Genomic DNA, 19,324 nt, shown 5'->3' with positions numbered 1-19,324 from the left:
CCCAGAGATGACCCAGAAATGACCCAACAGGAAAGATGAGAAAGACCCTAAAGAGAAACCCATAAAGTGAAAGGATACGTGTAATGTTCTATTACTATTATTTGATTTCAGTTCATAGTTGAGACGCGTTTGCATTAGGTGTAATGTATCGTTTGTTGTTGTGACAGTCAGTGGCTGTGCTATTCGGGTAAAAGTACATTAACCTCAAACCTCTCCCTACTGTCACTCAGTCCCCCAAAAACAAATAACCGACCCGGGACTGAACAGGGGTGAGCGACACTGTCCAGGGAAATTCAGATGTGGTTAAGTGCATGGGAATGTGCCAGTCAACAGATGACAAGAGGTTTAATTGTGAACAGAGGTTATGCTTGTGACAGGGTCATTAATGTGAGGCTGCTGGTGCTATTTTTTAAATGCCTTTTTCCCAAAGTCTTTAACATTTAAATTGTTAATTCTGTTGTTAATTTGAAAGCTGTGAGAATGTCATAAATGTATTGGATCAACCATGCCATGCTATATGACAACCATTGGCAGCAAATTTCCAACAGTTAAAGCCATGGATTATAGCTGGTAAATTATGCAAAAATAAAATTAAAGTGAGGAAGCAAGTAACTTATGTAATCAAATCAATTTATTTATACTTACAGCTTTAAATAGCATAAATTAAGCAACCCGTTCTATTCACTATGGAAAAATACAAGGTAGCAGACAAATTCTTATAAACACCTAAAATGTACAACAAAATATTCTGGAGCTGACTTGTGTATTAGGTGGAACATGAGAGAGCGCTTGAGAAGGTTTCTGAGAGGTAAGCGCCTTCTGCAACAGAGAATCACAAGGGGACATACACAGAGAAGTGGAGACAGGGAAGTTATTATGCATCAGATGGGGCAGCAAAAAAGTGGTTGAAAAAACTGCATGCAAAAACTTGGAGGCATTCAGACCTTGAACACGTTGTACGGTAACGCAGTTAGAAGGACAACAGCAGAGCATGTCTGTTAGTGGATTAGCTTGGAGGAATGGAAGGCTTTTGAAACATGCGTGTCATACACCTAGTGACTCAATTAACGAACAATGTGTGGCTAACTAAATTAACCCGTTGTCATACACAGGACCCATGCCACATTCTGAACATGAATGGTAAATGTGTGGTTAAGAAGTGCTATGAAGGCAGCTAATGCAAAGCAACACTATTGATCATGTGACTCAAGCAGGCCATCACCTTCCTGCAGCCACAATTCAGCCAATCAGAGGTTGCAGCATTGGAAACTTGAAACAGGCTACATATGAAGTGAAAGAAAGAATGGAGAAATGAAAATGGGGATATATGGAAAGGAAAACATAAGATACATAAATACTTAGAATCACAAATTAAATAAAAGCTTTGTTGGATCACTGTACCATAACAGATAATTAGCAGAACAATAAGTCATAATACTGTACTACCGGAACAAGTTATTGATTGGAGAAATGAAAATGGGGATATATTGCACATCTACAACACTTCAGCACAAACATTTCTGTGATAATTCACATCTTAGAATATGTGCGGAAATGTGCATTAAATCCAAGGCTTGTGATACAAGCAACACAAAAGCAAAAAACTATAACTAAATATTTCAAAGAAGAAAATCTTTCTTTGGCAGAATTTGCTACAGTACCTGGTGTAGGAAGTCATAATTAGAATCTTCACAGTCTTTCCAGACATCTTTGTTTCTACCTGACTTATCTAAACTTTAACAACAATGAGAATCAGTTTTTCAAACAGATACATCTAAAATCAAATGTGTGTTCCACTAAACTGCACTAGACAAATCTATCAAAAATAATACGGTGTGAAAGCTGTTCTAAAACCTAAAATATACACATTAAAAAATTCAGACAAAATAGTTTCCAGAATCATCTTAATTACAAATAAAAGGTATTGTGAGAAAAAAAATACTGTTTGGCTTTTCCATTGCATGCCTCATGTGCAACATAGCAGTGCAGTTCAAGAAGCATAGCAGAACTTTGTTCTCCAACTTCCCACAACAAGCACACCAGGCACTACACACAGGCCTTAGCAGCCCCTGCAAGTCAAGTAAAGTGCTTTTAGTGGATCCTTTTTTGATTACTTAGGAGTTAAAAATAAATGTTTTACCAAAACATAAGCATGGGAATACTGAATTATAAGATTTCAAGCAATTGAAAGGATGCATGACCTTCTGCAATTTTAAGGACCATGCGTCACACTTGCTATAATACTTATGAACAAACAGATTGTTTCTCGGCGTAAAATCAAATAAGACTTTTGAAATTGAACCAGTCTTCATAGAGTATTGTACATTGTTTAGACTGTGAAGCAAATGCCTGTGCAACAGCAGCAAGTACAGTACAGTACAGGTGCATCATTAAGTCCATGAGACCCAGTGGCCCGGCGGCACCAGGCTCTGCCCCTCTAGGTGGGCCTGAGGCCTAGGCGCTGCTGGGCTCAGTGCAGTAGGCCGTGAGGCTGAGGCTGGGGCTCAGGCTGCTCAGCCTCCATGTACATCTGGCCCAGGAGCTCGTGCAATATGCTCAGTAGGGGCATGCCCAGACTCAGCAGCTCGTACAGGAAGCCGTAGTCCTCTGAGCGGTCTATGAAGTGGAGCCCCGCCTGGCCAACTGCCCCATGCACCCAGCGGGCCAGCCGGCAGGGCGTCCCACACACTGCCCGGCCCACGTGCAGCGGCCAACGCAGGCTTCTCCTAAGGAAGGAACTCAGGGTACCTGAGGGCTGGTTCTGCAGGCTGCCCGTGGCCAAGTAGGGGTCACTCCGGTCCAGCGAAGACGTCAGACGTCCCTGGTCCTCCTGTGTGTGATAGGCACAACATACAATTGAAATCAGACCAGCTAAAATAACATTAATACCTCCTAAGTAAAAATGACTGTGTTTATGTTTGACTGTTACTGAAAGCTGTTTTACCGTTCTCCGCAGGACCTTGCTTGAACTTTGAAGGCTGGGTCGACACTGAGAATAGTGAAGCTTGCAGTAAAACTTGCCTGTAACACAAACACTGTAAAAACACATGCCGGCTGACACTAAAGATCAAATTAATTCACAAACAGCTTCTGTCCCCAGGTGGGAGAGTGGCTGGTGTCTGGGTGTGTCAGCATCATACCCTGTTGGGAGTTGTAGGCGTGTCCTCCCAGGCGTAGTGTGGAGCTGCAGACGTCACAGCGGAAACACTCCCTGTGGAAGAAGTGTCCCTCAGCGCTGAGACGTTCCATCACGTACACACGCTTGGAGCAGAAGTGACACGTGTCACTGCCTCCCAGGTTCTGAGGGAACTCCTTCCGCATGATACACTGTAAGGAGACAACACAGACAACAGCAGCAGGTTAAGGATACGGTGAGAACAATGGAATAGGCAAGCTGTTAGCGTAGTCGTCTACTGCTAAAAAGTAATATATAGCACCATTTCTTCTAACAGTGTACAATATTAGGTGCTGGTGTGACCACCTAACAAGTCTCAACACCTAACCCTAAAGTGGATGTTAAGGCAGGCAGTGAGATGGAACTAGTGCAATGGAAGCTGAATAATATAACATGAAATGGGAACTGTAATATTAGTAGGGCATTTCTCCAGCACAGTGAGAGATGATAATGATGATGAATCAACAATTCTCTGGACCATAGCAGAGAACTAACTAGTCAAATACATTGGCTTCACAAAGCTACACAAGATTGCATTTAGCGTTTGCTTTTGAGGCAAAGCTAAATGCTTCTTACTGCTATAGACCTGAAGAGGGGTCAAACACTGTGTGAACAGACACCCACATGAGTGCATGGAGTTACTATTGCTGTGGCCCCTGAAGGCCCTTTACACAAAACACCATGGCTCATGACTGGAGAAGTCACAGTAAGATTCAGGTCAGAATGTTTTACAGTGCACAGTGCACAGTCGCTCTTTTCTACTAATAACAGATGTAGTATCCGGAAGCAGTAGACATGACTTGGTTGTTGTTTAGATGGTTACCAAAACTCCTGAAGCTGGTATTAGAGACCTTGGGGTGGTAATAGATATAGAGCCCACTTTTGTGTGTGTGTGTCTTGTGACGTATATTCCCACTGGGCTGTGTTGGCACAAACATAATCATTAGTCACACTGTGCTTACCGGCGAGGCATTAGGCCTGTGGTCAGTTTCATAAAGGATGGCTAGAGTTTCAGCCCTAGCACCTATGTGAGAAGAGACCTTCCCCACTGTCCTCTAACAGAACCCAGTCACAGAGGTAGAGGGAGGGACCAGCACAAAGATGGAGAAAGGGGAAAAGAGAAAGAGAGAGGGAAACAGAAAGGGAAAAAGTAAAGATCAGAATAGATCAAGGAAAACAAAGAAATGTATTTCTACTCAGACATGAGAGGAGATGCAGAAAGTGAAGTTGTTACTGATACCTGTTTAGTAGGCTTAGAGGGCTCAGCTGGACAGCTTTCAGATCGAACAATTGTTTTTTGAATCATTATACTTGGTGCAGCACTCTCATTGCACTAAAACCAATAAGAACATGGTAAGAGTGAGCTGATTTAATAGACGTACACTCTGTAAGAATCTTCAATTTTTTTTTACATTTCACATTTTTACTGATATCTGTTGGGAAGACTTTAACGGTAGAGCTAGATAACTCTCCGATCAAATTATTCTACTAGACTCAGCATTCCCATTGCACTAAAAGCAAAATAAATGATGGTCAGAGTGAGCTGACGCAACGGTGTCTTCTGTTCTTACATTTCAGATGTAGAGTGAGATTTTTACCGATACCTGTTCGGTGGACTTTAAGGGGCCAGCTTCATAACTCTCAAATCGATTGATTGGCTTTTGAATACTTGATCCAGCAGTCCCATTGCACTTAAATCATCAAAAAGACTGTGAGCTGACTTAAGTCTTTCTTTTATTCTTACAAATGAGTTTTCTTTTACTGAAACCTGTTTGTCAGGCTTGAAGGGTTCAGAATGACAGCTTTCAAATTGATCAATTGACTTTTGAATGAGTCTACTTGACGAAGCATTCCCATTGCACTAAAACCAATAACAACATGGCCAAAGTGAGTTGACTGAGTTGAGTCTTTCCTCTATTCTTACACTTCAAATGCATTTCAAATTACTGGTACCTGTTCGGCGGACTTGTCAGGCTTGAAGGGTTCAGCTTGATAACTCACAGAACGTTTGATTGGCTTTTGAATGAGTCTACTTGATGAAGAACTTCCATTGCACTAAAACCATAAAAAACATGGTCAGAGTGAGCTGATATTCTTGGAGTTTTGGCTGGTCACAGAGGACCACAACAAGGACCGTTTTTACCTTGTCTTGGTGCACAGGAGATGTTGCGGTAAGAGAAGAGAAGCAGGAAAGAGCAGAGGGTTCAGGGACAGTGTGTATTGAAGTGCTTTTAGGGACAAAGGCAGACAGATCCGTCTGTAGAAAAAGGATTCACATCAGAAATGAGAGAAATCTCCAAATCATCTAGCCCTTCACATCCCACCCCAAAAATAATGAGGAGATGCAAGCTGAATGTAAGTCGGAGAGAAACAAATGGTCAGAGAAAAATTCAACAGCTCAACCTTTATCTTTTCTAGTGAAGTTATGAATGTTCACTCATCATGCAGAGGGAAGTCACCTGACCTGGAATTCTCAGAACTGTAACACCATGGAAACAAGACATGCTGCAAGAAAACAACTGCCAACAAATGGATTTAAAATGGATTACCAAGCTTTTACCAGCCTTCAAAAACATGCTCCACTCTCAGTAAATGTGAGTAGGTTTGACTGGTGACATTATATCCTTCTAAACAGGCTGAGACAGTCAAACAGAACTTGTGTACAGGGACACAAACATGCTGTGCCTCATTTCCTTAGATGGGGTTAGACAGGCAGGCAGGCGAGGGGCGGCACAACACTTTCACCTTATACTCTTTCACTTGAGGAGTCTCTGACTCAGGGAACATAGAACGCAGGAGCACTGCCCTATCCTTTATACTCTTCCTGTTAAATTCCCCAGTAGTTACAGTTTGCACTTTTTTCTGAAGAACAGCAACAAGTAAAGGAAAGATAAGCAAGTGTGAAAGTCAGAAACGGCAGGAAGTAGGCAAGTAAATACTGAACAGTAACCATAATCCATAGTAAAGCTGATGACGTGGGGTATGAACACTGTTTATACATTTTGTATCTTTTGAACAATGATGTTTTTGTTGCCGAGTTGTGCTGTCTGCTAGACTTTTGTGGCTAAGGCACAATTGGATTTACTGTTTTGAAATGAGCATAAAATCAATTTCCACGCAAAACATTTTTACTGTGAGAGTACAGAAGTAAGGCATGGCTTGGAATGGGGCTAACATGGTGGGTCCAGACAGATAGAATGCAGGCTCATTGTCACCTGGCTCATCTTGTCCTCCAGCTTCTCTAGGCGCTGGCCCACCCCTGTGGGGTCAGGAAAAGGGTGTTCTGGGTAATCTACACCATCTGGGGTTTCAGTGTGTGGAATCCACACTCTCTGCTGCACCAACTCCGCGCGCGGAGAGGCCTGTGTATGATCATCATGTGGAGAAGGACTCCAGGACCTCGTGGGAATGTACAGGGGAGTGGGTTGCGCCATGGCTGCAGGCTCTTCTAAGAGTTGCATATAGATGGACGGCTGAAAGCAGATATACACACACAAAGCAATGTGTAAAGCAGCACTGAACTCCAGCCAGTAGAGGGCGAACCTCCAGGATCATCAGTGAGTGGAGTAAAGGGAGTGTCTTTTCAATTACTCTTGGTCTAGAAGACTATGGTGATTTTTAACCATTGGTTCTTTTGTTAACATAGGCTACGTTATTGGGTTTATGATGCAGTGGCTGACCCTTCATGGTGACTGTACCTGCCACTTGGGGCGTGGGAGTGGAGGCGAGGGAGGGGGCTGTTCCCTGGGCTTAGCGAAGCGAGGGTTCTCCGTCATATCCAGAGAAGGAGATGAAGGACGGCTTGAATCAGAGTCTGAGTGCAAATAAGACTGACAGAGCAGCAGACATCAGATAAGGCAGGAAGGGAAGGACAAGCAGGAGGAATAGGAAAAAACAGATGATAAAGCGGTGCAGAATTATTTGTTGTTTCGGTAGTATCATTCAAAACCACACACTGCCGTCATCCATTACACTTTATACGGGTGGGTCTAATCCTGAATGCTGATTGGTTAAAACCGCATTCCAGCCGGTGTCTATTCCACAAGTTACCACCGGCTAAATCTATGACGTTAAAATGCCTATTAGCTCTGTTCCATCTGACTGAGCAATCCACTGTCTCATCAGCCCAGACAGGCAATTTATAAACTTGATCTCCACTATAAAAAGCATCTAAAAAAACATTTTTAGACTCTTACTTTTCAACAGCGGAGATTTGTATAAAACTTGCTGTCTGCTTTTCTCAGCCAGTCGAAATCATGAATCAGCATCATTTTTATGGATATATACAAAGAACTATCAATAGAAAACAGGTACAACTAAATGAAGTGCAGGTAGAGTGGGGAAAAAAGTATTTAGTCAGCCACCAATTGTGCAAGTTCTCCCACTTAAAAAGATGAGAGAGGCCTGTAATTTTCATCATAGGTACACGTCAACTATGCCAGACAAATTGAGGAAAAAAAATCCAGAAAATCCCATTGTAGGATTTTTAATGAATTTATTTGCAAATTATGGTGGAAAATAAGTATTTGGTCACCTACAAACAAGCAAGATTTCTGGCTCTCACAGACCTGTAACTTCTTCTTTCAGAGGCTCCTCTGTCCTCCACTCGTTACCTGTATTAATGGCACCTGTTTGAACTTGTTATCAGTATAAAATACACCTGTCCACAACCTCAAACAGTCACACTCCAAACTTCACAATGGCCAAGACCAAAGAGCTGTCAAAGGACACCAAAAACAAAATTGTAGACCTGCACCAGGCTGGGAAGACTGAATCTGCAATAGGTAAGCAGCTTGGTTTGAAGAAATCAACTGTGGGAGCAATTATTAGGAAATGGAAGACATACAAGACCACTGATAATCTCCCTCGATCTGGGGCTCCACGCAAGATCTCACCCCGTGGGGTCAAAATGATCACAAGAACGGTGAGCAAAAATCCCAGAACCACACGGGGGGACCTAGTGAATGACCTGCAGAGAGCTGGGACCAAAGTAACAAAGCCAACCATCAGTAACACACTACGCCGCCAGGGACTCAAATCCTGCAGTGCGAGACGTGTCCCCCTGCTTAAGCCAGTACATGTCCAGGCCCGTCTGAAGTGCATTTGGATGATCCAGAAGAGGATTGGGAGAATGTCATATGGTCAGATGAAACCAAAATATAACTTTTTGGTAAAAACTCAACTCGTCATGTTTGGAGGACAAAGAATGCTGAGTTGCATCCAAAGAACACCATACCTACTGTGAAGCATGGGGTTGGAAACATCATGCTTTGGGGCTGTTTTTCTGCAAAGGGACCAGGACGACTGATCCATGTAAAGGAAAGAATGAATGGGGCCATGTATCGTGAGATTTTGAGTGAAACCCTCCTTCCATCAGCAAGGGCATTGAAGATGAAACGTGGCTGGGTCTTTCAGCATGACAATGATCCCAAACACACCGCCCGGGCAATGAAGGAGTGGCTTCGTAAGAAGCATTTCAAGGTCCTGGAGTGGCCTAGCCAGTCTCCAGATCTCAACCCCATAGAAAATCTTTGGAGGGAGTTGAAAGTCTGTGTTGCCCAGCGACAGCCCCAAAACATCACTGCTCTAGAGGAGATCTGCATGGAGGAATGGGCCAAAATACCAGCAACAGTGTGTGAAAACCTTGTGAAGACTTACAGAAAACGTTTGACCTGTGTCATTGCCAACAAAGGGTATATAACAAAGTATTGAGAAACTTTTGTTATTGACCAAATACTTATTTTCCACCATCATATGCCAATAAATTCATTAAAAATCCTACAATGTGATTTTCTGGATTTTTTTTTCTCATTTTGTCTGTCATAGTTGACGTGTACCTATGATGAAAATTACAGGCCTCTCTCATCTTTTTAAGTGGGAGAACTTGCACAATTGGTGGCTGACTAAATACTTTTTTCCCCCACTGTAGCTTCAGTTTGAAGTGATTGTGTTAGCTGTGTTGTTGGCTGGCTCCTCTGAACAACAGTGTCCTGAAGAGTGAGCACATTTTCTACGCCAGGCAAAATCGCGCATCATTAGCTCATTATATGGATGTATCCAAATAAATGTCAATAGAAAACAGCTTAAACAAATGCAAATGCAGCTACTTTGCTGTTATTCTGGCTGCACTGTTTGACATGACTGTAAATTAGCCGTAGTTGGCTAGCTAGCAAGCAACGGATAAGAACGATGCCAGCTAGTATGGCAATGGAACATTTAGAACGAACGACTGGGTCGCATCCATAAATACTGAACAAAAAGACTGAATGACTGGGTCGCGTCTCTGGCAACCGAACCAATAGAACGAACGACCAGCCAGCTTGGGTAGCAACCCTAGATTTGTGTTGGGACTATATTTTGTGGAAGGATGAAATAGTATGAATAAATTCATCAAAATAACGTTTTTAATGAAAATATGTAAATCATTATTTGAATATGTTGGTAACCCGTTGTATAAAAGTGATAATGTCCTCGAAGCTGGTGTTTGGAGGATATATTGGCACGGTTTGCTGGCCATCGACTTCGTCTCGGGCCTAACAACACCTGTGCCAATATATCCTCAAAACACCGGCTTCTCTGGCATTATCACTTAAGTATTTGTACCATAACCATCCCCATGGTATTCCACACCATAATCAGACATTTAAAGGCATTTAGTTAAAGAGCATTTGAACGAATGCCCTGCTAACAGAGCCACTCAGTCCTTTGATGGGGCTTCACAGGCAGATTATACTGTATTCACTTCTGTATCAAGGTTTCAAATGCACAACCTGCTTTCTTTAATCCTATAATCCAGGAACAGCCTCGCTCTTCTTATAGTGGAGCAGCTAAGATTACTGTGTGACTAATGTAGTGGTTGATATACTAGAAGTATGTTATTGGTGGAAGTAAAACGATACAGTAAATGTATCTTCAATCTCTTCATAGCTTTCTTGACCATTACCAATAAACTACACCTCGTCAAAACTTTGTACTCAAACCGTACCCAAGGGTAGTGGCAGGAGGAGTGGAGGATTTGTCCACTTTTACAGTCTTACAACACAATGGGCTGTATTCAAACATGATTATGGTAGCAGTGAGGTTGCAGAATTGGATACAAGGACATAAGTGCTCTCCCCTGGTGTAAAAGCAGGTCTATGAAATGAATTTCATCCTTTTCCAAACTCTCTCAGAACTGTATGTACCATCGAGAACCAGTAGGTTCCACATAGTGCCTTCATTATCTGACATTTCCACACAAAAACATTCCCCGTGTATGATTAAACCTAGACAGACAGACAGACACACTCATACAATAGTACAGATTACTACATTCAGATATGATCAACCATCAGAGAATGAACTGACCGACACGACACAAGCTTTCAGTCTTAGCTTTGAGGTCAGTAGCATGATGTTGGGCCAACATCCGTGTACAACAGAAGAGTCTTACAGTAACCATCAGCACTGAGGGCATCAACAGTTTATTGTCTGTATGCGACTTTACAATGTGTTGGCTCCCTTTTTTCACTGTCTCTACACAGCACAGTGTACAGGGACCTTGACCATTGACCCCTCTGGTCAGAGTACTGTTCACCTGGAGCGGCTCACCTTATTGTGCAGGGAACCGCCGGGCGATGCATTCTCCTCAAACTTGGCCAGTAGCTGTGTGGCCATTGAGCGCACTTTATTCTGCTCCCCGCCGTCACCTGCAGGGGGGGCACTCTGACAGGACAACTGACAACACAATGAATGATCAGTCCCTTTATCGACATTAAAATGGCGCCATCTAAGGCCATACTGGTGATCGAGATCTGATTGTTGTTGTCACCAACACACCTCCTCTAAATAGTTGCTGCCCTTTCTTCGTCTTTTGTTCATTGGGTCGTTCTCCTCCAGCTTCCGGTCATCCTTTGAGGAAAAGGTAGTACAAAATAGACATAAATCACTGTTTATTCACCCTCATTCACGTCACAGTCAAAGGTTATCGAGTCTGAGGGTTATCATTAAGAAAGTATGCCTTGTAAAATGTAGATTATCTAGGTCTCTCAGTCTCGTTCACATACAGTACCTTATCTAATCTACATTTCAATGACTTCTTGTAATTTATTGGCACATAGGAATTTCTTTCATCTGTCAAGTAAACCTATGTTGACACACACACACACTTTACGCAGGCTAAATCGGATTTACATGAAGGAGGCCTTTGTTGTTGCATTGGTTTCCTTTTAAAGCCTGCAAATGGGTGAGGAGGAGAGGAGGAACTCACAGTACCTTTGGGATCCTTTTTTTGGGCTGTGTTTGGTTAATTAAGTTGTAAACCAAGTATGCAGACTCTGATGAATACTCCTCATTGTTCTCATCCGTTTCCCTTGTACCTGTAACAAAGCATAGCAGTGTGTTATGGGTGTTTTGGTACGCGACATACTCTAATACACACACTGTATTAAACCAGGCCCCTAGGCCAAGCCAAATCAAGAGGGTAACCAGATATTAGAGTAATGTGAAAATAAACCCCCAAACAGTTGTATCCACAATTCAAAATGGATTCATTTTGATTAATCACCAAGTGTTAGACACTATTGTGAGGGCATTACAATAGTCAGTGGGCTGAAACATTAGTATTTAAGTGAATGAATTCTCAGCCATTTAACATAACTCCTACTGTATTCAATAAAGGCAGCCCTATAGATCATAGAGGCATTGTTATTACCATGGCCCTGTGAGATGATCTGAACTGGGGCCGGAATGCATTTCTTACATACCACACTCTCATAACTGACCCGGTTGTGTAACATGCAATCCTATCCCATCGTGACAGATGTAAAAAGTCATAACCGCTCAGTCACACACTATCCTCATTATGGGTTCAAGCTTAAGCTCAATCTAACCTTCAGAATCCTGCAAATAAATCATACCTCAGGAGTAGTAAAACTCCAAAGTTATGGAGTAGTTCATAGAGAATAGTAAGTAGTATATCAAAATTATTTAAATTTAAATTTAAATGAAGAATGTTCGTTAACATATCAGACTTCAGGGTCCCATTACGCAACCATTGTGCATGGAGTTTCAACTTCTGGGGCTTCAAGAATTAGACTATTGCGCTACTGCAGGAACTGTTCTGTAGTGTGTGTAGTCTCCCTAGACATCCAGAATGCCTCCCACAATTTTCAAATGTTCCGACGTTCACGTCTGTACGTAATAGAACGTCAGTTTGGCATAGAGGAACTATGTCACTGCCTACAGTAGGACACTGCCTTATCCACTTGAATAAAAGACAAAATAGTAGCTAGCAAGATGGAGCTCACAGAGGTTATTTTTAACCTTTTCACACGTGAGTTCTAAATATCTCTAAAGGTCGCCCCAGTTTGAGTGTTTTTATGCTTGTGATGTGAGAATGCACTCACTGTTCCAAAATGTGATTGTTACGCAACAGGACAGTTGACCTGCGCTGCCCTCAAACCAAGACACACGCTGCCTTCTAATTATCTATAGGCTATATTTCAACTTGTCAATTAGAAATTATTTTCTAACAAGTTTTTCACTGTTGCGGACAATTTATGTTTGAGGCTTTACTGGACACTTCTCTCTTCGATGAGAGCCCAAGCACCTCCCCAGTGTTTCCCCAGATCAAGTATGCAGACACTTGCGCAGTCTAGCATGAACTTTCCCCCCTGGCACATTTTCTGGCTGGCGCCCGCATTGTCTTCTTGTTGTTTCCTTACAAATAATAACTTTGTGTGCGTTCCTATCAAAGTAAGTGCCTTATTTTCTGTATATCGTGTTGTCGTTTCTACTGTAGCATACCATATGTATGCATGGAGCATAATGTATTTACTGTTTTATTCAAGTTTTCAAGTACTGGTGACAAATCACGCATTCCAATTCTTGCATAGATTGTAATGGACATATAGGATATGTGTAAAATGCTTTTTTGAGGGTTGTACTGATTATGATGAGCTAATGCTAAGCTATTTGCCAGCTGTGTGTGGCGCCATGTTTGTTGACATTATACAATGCATTCTGGGTGTCACGTAAACGTCTGTTTTGTTGGGAGAGTTTTTGGTCTGAAGCGAATTCACACCGGAATTATTTTTCCCCCCCTTATCGAAGTTGCCAAAATAGTAATTTCTGTTTCCTAGGGTCAGGTTTTTGAGACTATACTGTGTGAGGCATCAGAGGAGGTGTGAGAGAATGACTCCGAACAGCAGCCTACCAGTGATGGATGCAGGCGAGTTGCGGAACATCTCGTAAAGCTTGGAGATGTACAGCACCATCATCAGCTTGTCAGGGTCCTGGTCCAGAGCCATCTCCTTCCCCGTGGTCACAGGCTGGATACCAAACTCATGCTCTGCTATGTCAAAGGCCAGCTGGTTGTTCTTGGCCGAGTCCTTCTCATTCAGGGAGTCAAAGTCACTAGGATTGAGAGAGATACATAGAAGACGCATCAGGTTTACATCCTATAAGCCCTTAATTAAGTTGTTTCCCCTATGGAGTGAGAATGTTAGCCCCAAAACAGTTGGTTGATAAGAGAAAAATGTTGGTTTAATGCTGCATTTTATAATAATTACACTTTCTGCACCAACAGACTCTTACCAACAGATGAATTGCACTAGCTGAAAGGTGAGGTCTAAGGCCCTTAGCAACAGCCCATAGTAATGTTATAAACACATTGTAAACATTTCCTTTCCATAAAAAGGTTCAATTCAGAAGGGACTGTCGAATCACATCTACCTGTGACACAGAGAAGGGGGGGGTGGGGGGGGGTGAGCCAATTGGGAGCTAGAGCCAGAGTGATGAGGTCATCCCGGCTGCACCCCCTCAGCCCACACTCATATTGACTCTCACACAAAGATGACTTGAGCGGGCCAAATTGACAAAGCATAAAGGATAAAACACCCACTTGTTATTGAGGTAAAATGGAAACATTTCAAGGCGTGGAGTTCATTAACAGTGCCATCAGTATCTAATACGGTTAGAACAAATGCTTTATAAATATAATTGGGTGTGCAATATGAAAGCCAAACCAGAATGCTCGCTTTCCTTTTTGTGTGGTTTAGGCCATTTCTCATTTCTCTATTTAGACAAACCTAGCTGTTGCCCGCAAAGGTCAGTACACACAGCGCAGTTTCTGAGTTTAACAGAAGTGTTGTCTACAGTATAATCAATATCACTGTTCACATTTTCAACAGCATAACATGTGACAGACCCAAAGGCAGTGCATGACCATAGACAAGATGACAATCGGTGTGTGCTTTGATGGCGCCAATAAGACCATGACAGTGTATGTGTGTGTGTGTGTGTGTGTACTGTATATACAGTGCCTTCAGAAAGTATTCACACCCCTTTACTTTTTCCACATTTTGTTGTGTTACAGTCTGAATTTTAAATTAATTAAATTGAGATTTTTTTGTCACTGACCTACACACAATACACACATTTTTTGTTTTAAAGATCAATTAAAAATGAAAAGCTGAAATGTCTTGAGTCAATAAGTATTCAACCCCTTTGTTATGCCAAACCTAAATAAGTTCAGGAGTAAAAATGTGCTTAACAAGTCACATAATGAATTGCATGGACCCACTCCGTGTGCAATAATAGTGTTTAACATGATTTTTATTTATGGCTACCTCATCTCTGTACCCCAAACATACAATTATCTGTAAGGTCCCTCAGTCGAGCAGTGAATTACAAACACAGATTCAACCATAAAGACCAGGGAGACATTGAATATCCCTTTGAGCATGGTGAAGTTATTAATTACACTTTGGATGGTGTATCAATACACCCAGTCACTCACTACAAAGATACAGGCGTCCTTCCTAACGCCGTTGCCGGAGAGGACAGAAACCGCTCAGGGATTTCACCATGAGGCCAATGGTGACTTTAAAACAGTTACAGAGTGTAATGGCTGTGATGGGAGAAAACTGAGGATGGATAAACAACATTGTAATTACTCCACAATATTAACCTAATTGACAGGAGTGAAGAGGGAAGACGTTCCACAGAGTGGGCAGAGTGTCTGCGTCTTTTCGCTCCTCCCTTGTACTTGATTGATAAATTAAGGTCACTGATTACTAAGGAACTTCCCTCACCTGGTTGTGTAGGTCTCAATTGAAAGAAGAAGAAAAAAAAAAAACTACAGACACTAGGCCCTTTGAAGTTATGCGATAACAAGAGGGGGAGTAGAGAGAGAGAAGTAGAGGGAGAGAAGTTGGTGTCAGAGAGGTTGGCATCAGTTGCTGGGACGGATACTATCTGTTTAGTGATCCTGACGACCAAGGCCGGGTCTGAGGAGCTGCTTGTCTTAGCAGCTAGACTAGCCGCCTACAGTGGGGAAAAAAAGTATTTAGTCAGCCACCAATTGTGCAAGTTCTCCCACTTAAAAAGATGAGAGGCCTGTAATTTTCATCATAGGTACATGTCAACTATGACAGACAAATTGAGATTTTTTTTCTCCAGAAAATCACATTGTAGGAGTTTTAATGAATTTATTTGCAAATTATGGTGGAAAATAAGTATTTGGTCACCTACAAACAAGCAAGATTTCTGGCTCTCACAGACCTGTAACTTCTTCTTTAAGAGGCTCCTCTGTCCTCCACTCGTTACCTGTATTAATGGCACCTGTTTGAACTTGTTATCAGTATAAAAAGACACCTGTCCACAACCTCAAACAGTCACACTCCAAACTCCACTATGGCCAAGACCAAAGAGCTGTCAAAGGACACCAAAAACAAAATTGTAGACCTGCACCAGGCTGGGAAGACTGAATCTGCAATAGGTAAGCAGCTTGGTTTGAAGAAATCAACTGTGGGAGCAATTATTAGGAAATGGAAGACATACAAGACCACTGAAAATCTCCCTCGATCTGGGGCTCCACGCAAGATCTCACCCCGTGGGGTCAAAATGATCACAAGAACGGTGAGCAAAAATCCCAGAACCACACGGGGGGACCTAGTGAATGACCTGCAGAGAGCTGGGACCAAAGTAACAAAGCCTACCATCAGTAACACACTACGCCGCCAGGGACTCAAATCCTGCAGTGCCTGACGTGTCCCCCTGCTTAAGCCAGTACATGTCCAGGCCTGTCTGAAGTTTGCTAGAGTGCATTTGGATGATCCAGAAGAGGATTGGGAGAATGTCAGATGAAATAGAACTTTTTGGTAAAAACTCAACTCGTCGTGTTTGGAGGACAAAGAATGCTGAGTTGCATCCAAAGAACACCATACCTACTGTGAAGCATGGGGGTGGAAACATCATGCTTTGGGGCTGTTTTTCTGCAAAGGGACCAGGACGACTGATCCGTGTAAAGGAAAGAATGAATGGGGCCATGTATCGTGAGATTTTGAGTGAAAACCTCCTTCCATCAGCAAGGGCATTGAAGATGAAACGTGGCTGGGTCTTTCAGCATGACAATGATCCCAAACACACCGCCCGGGCAATGAAGGAGTGGCTTCGTAAGAAGCATTTCAAGGTCCTGGAGTGGCCTAGCCAGTCTCCAGATCTCAACCCCATAGAAAATCTTTGGAGAGAGTTGAAAGTCTGTGTTGCCCAGCGACAGCCCCAAAACGTCACTGCTCTAGAGGAGATCTGCATGGAGGAATGGGACAAAATACCAGCAACATTGTGTGAAAACCTTGTGAAGACTTACAGAAAACATTTGACCTGTGTCATTGCCAACAAAGGGTATATAACAAAGTATTGAGAAACTTTAGTTATTGACCAAATACTTATTTTCCACCATAATTTGCAAATAAATTCATAAAAAATCCTACAATGTGATTTTCTGGATTTTTTTTTCTCATTTTGTCTGTCATAGTTGACGTGTAGCTATGATGATAATTTCAGGCCTCTCTCATCTTTTTAAGTGGGAGAACTTGCACAATTGGTGGCTGACTAAATACTTTTTTCCCCCACTGTATATATCCAGGAAAGCCAAAGTTCCAAAAGCTGGACCTAAAATAGAGTAAAAAATTTAGCTGACTCTTATGGGGATTATGTAAAAAAAATATTTGCTGGTCTGATGTGATTAATAAGGAGCATCCAGATGCTGCATTTGATTAATTTATGAAATTGCTTCTTCCAATTATTGATAAACATGCACCTGTTAAGAAACTGACTGTTTGAACTGTTAAGGCTCCATGGATTGATTTGGAATTGAAAAACTATGGTTGAAGGAAAATGGGGCAAAAGGAGTGGCTAATAAGTCAGGCTGCACATCTGACTGGCTGACTTACTGCAAATTGAGAAATTATTTACATTTTAGTCATTTAGCAGACACTCTTATCCAGAGCGACTTACAGTTAGTGAGTGCATACATCGTTTTTTTTCCCATACTGTGACTAAACTCAAAAAAAGAAGAAACTGTATTATGAAGCCAAGATCAATGATATAAAGAATGATGGGAAAAAATGTGGAGTACTTTAAATGAAATGATGGGCAGAAAGACAAATCCAACTCCATCTTTCATCGAATCAGATGGCTTATTCATCAGAAAACCATTTGATGTGGCAAATTATTTTAATGATTACTTCCTTGGCAAAGTGGGCAAACTTAGGCAGGAAATTCCAACAACGAATAGCAAGCCATAGTACTCATGCATAAAAAAACAAATAATGAAAGATAAGCATTGTAAGTTGGAATTTTGTAAATGTATTGTGGGACAGGTGGAACAATTGTTATCGATCATTAATGACAAAACCTCATGGAAAGATACTGAGGATGGTAGCTGACTCTAAAGATATGACAGATAGGAGTGCCTATAGTCTGAGCCTAGAGGAAAGTCTTCGTCCTCAGACCTGGAGGGAAGCCAAAGTGATTCCGCTACCCAGGAGTGGTAAAGCGGCCTTTACTGGTTTTAACAGCAGATTATCAACTTGCTGCCAGCTCTTAGCAAGCTGTTGGAAATAATGGTGTCTTACCAAATACAATGCTATTTCTCTGTAAACAAATTAACAGACTTTCAGTATGCTTATAGAGAAGGGAACTCAACATGTACTGCACTGACACAAATGACTGATTATTGGTTGAAAGAAATTGATAATAAGAAGATTGAGGGCGCTGTACTGTTAGATTTCCGTGCAGCCTTTGATATTATTGACCATTACCTGTTGTTGAGAAAACGTATGTGTTATGGCTTTTCAACCTCTGCCATATCATGGAACCAGAGCTATAATAGAGCTCAGAGGGTTTTCTTTAATGGAAGCTTCTCTAATGTCAAACATGTCAAGTGTGGTGTACCGCAGGGCAGCTTCCTAGGCCCTCTACTCTTTTCACCAATGACCTGCTGCTGGCATTAAACAAAGAATGTGTGTCCAAGTATGCTGATGAGTCAACCATATACACATCAGCAACCACAGCTAAAGAAGTCACTGAAACCCTTAACAAATAATTGCAGTCTGGTTTAGAAGGGGTGGCCAGTAATAAACTGGTCCTCAACATCTCGAAAACTAAGAGCATTGTATTTGGTACAAATCATTCCCTACGTTCTAGACCTCAGCTGAATCTGTTAATGAATTATGTGGCTGTTGAACAAGTTGAGGAAACTACATTTTTTGGTGTTACCTTAGATTGTAAACTGTCATGGTCAAAACATACAGATTCAATGGTTGTAAAGATGGTGAGAGGGCTGTTCGTAAAATAAAGAGATGCTCTGCTTTTTTTGACACCACACTCCACAAAGCAAGTTCTGCAGTGCTGCAAAGAAAGACCTAGTTAAGCTGCAGCTGGCCCAGAACAGAGCCGCACGTCTTGCACTTCATTGTAATCAGAGGGCTAATAATAATACTATGCATGCCAGTCTCGCTTGGCTAAGAGTTGAGGAGAGACTGACTGCATCACTTCTTCTTTTTATAAGAAACAATGTGTCGGAAATTTCAAATTGTTTGCCTAGTCAACTTACACACCTACCCCATCAGACATGCCACCAGGGGTCTTTTCAGAGTCCGCAGGTCCAGAACAAATTCAAGGAAACATACAGTATTACACAGAGCCATGAGTGCATGGAAGTCCCTTCCATCTTATATAGCGCAAGTGAACAGCAAACCTGGTTTAAAAAAAACAAATAAAAGCAACACCTCACGGCACAACGCCTCACCCCCATGTAACGTACTCCCGAGTGGCGCAGTGGTCTAAGGCACTGCATCGCAGTGCTAGCTGTGCCACTAGAGA

At 42.0% G+C, this 19,324-nt stretch overlaps 1 protein-coding gene across 1 annotated transcript in view; it reads right to left on the bottom strand.

Annotated features, from left to right (window-relative positions):
- LOC311136839 (F-actin-monooxygenase mical2b-like) overlaps window positions 1–19,324 on the bottom strand; it is a 58,327-nt gene that overhangs the window by 12,669 nt on the left and 26,334 nt on the right. Inside the window, exons 12-26 of the mRNA XM_084171128.1 lie at window positions 13,371–13,570; window positions 11,429–11,532; window positions 10,994–11,065; window positions 10,766–10,891; window positions 6,874–7,005; window positions 6,391–6,648; window positions 5,921–6,037; window positions 5,319–5,432; window positions 5,129–5,230; window positions 4,780–4,866; window positions 4,416–4,508; window positions 4,138–4,230; window positions 3,141–3,327; window positions 2,945–3,021; window positions 2,749–2,830 (exon numbers count right to left, since the gene is read on the bottom strand). Coding sequence (XP_084027254.1) covers window positions 2,749–2,830; window positions 2,945–3,021; window positions 3,141–3,327; window positions 4,138–4,230; window positions 4,416–4,508; window positions 4,780–4,866; window positions 5,129–5,230; window positions 5,319–5,432; window positions 5,921–6,037; window positions 6,391–6,648; window positions 6,874–7,005; window positions 10,766–10,891; window positions 10,994–11,065; window positions 11,429–11,532; window positions 13,371–13,570 — 1,844 coding nt within the window. The remainder of the gene's footprint in view (window positions 1–2,748; window positions 2,831–2,944; window positions 3,022–3,140; window positions 3,328–4,137; window positions 4,231–4,415; window positions 4,509–4,779; window positions 4,867–5,128; window positions 5,231–5,318; window positions 5,433–5,920; window positions 6,038–6,390; window positions 6,649–6,873; window positions 7,006–10,765; window positions 10,892–10,993; window positions 11,066–11,428; window positions 11,533–13,370; window positions 13,571–19,324) is intronic.

Source organism: Coregonus lavaretus, assembly GCF_964263955.1.
Source record: "Coregonus lavaretus genome assembly, chromosome: 11".
NCBI classification, from domain to species: Eukaryota; Metazoa; Chordata; class Actinopteri; order Salmoniformes; family Salmonidae; genus Coregonus; species Coregonus lavaretus.
The sequence above is the reverse complement of the archived record's forward strand: the minus strand, read 5'-3'. Positions and strand labels throughout refer to the sequence as shown.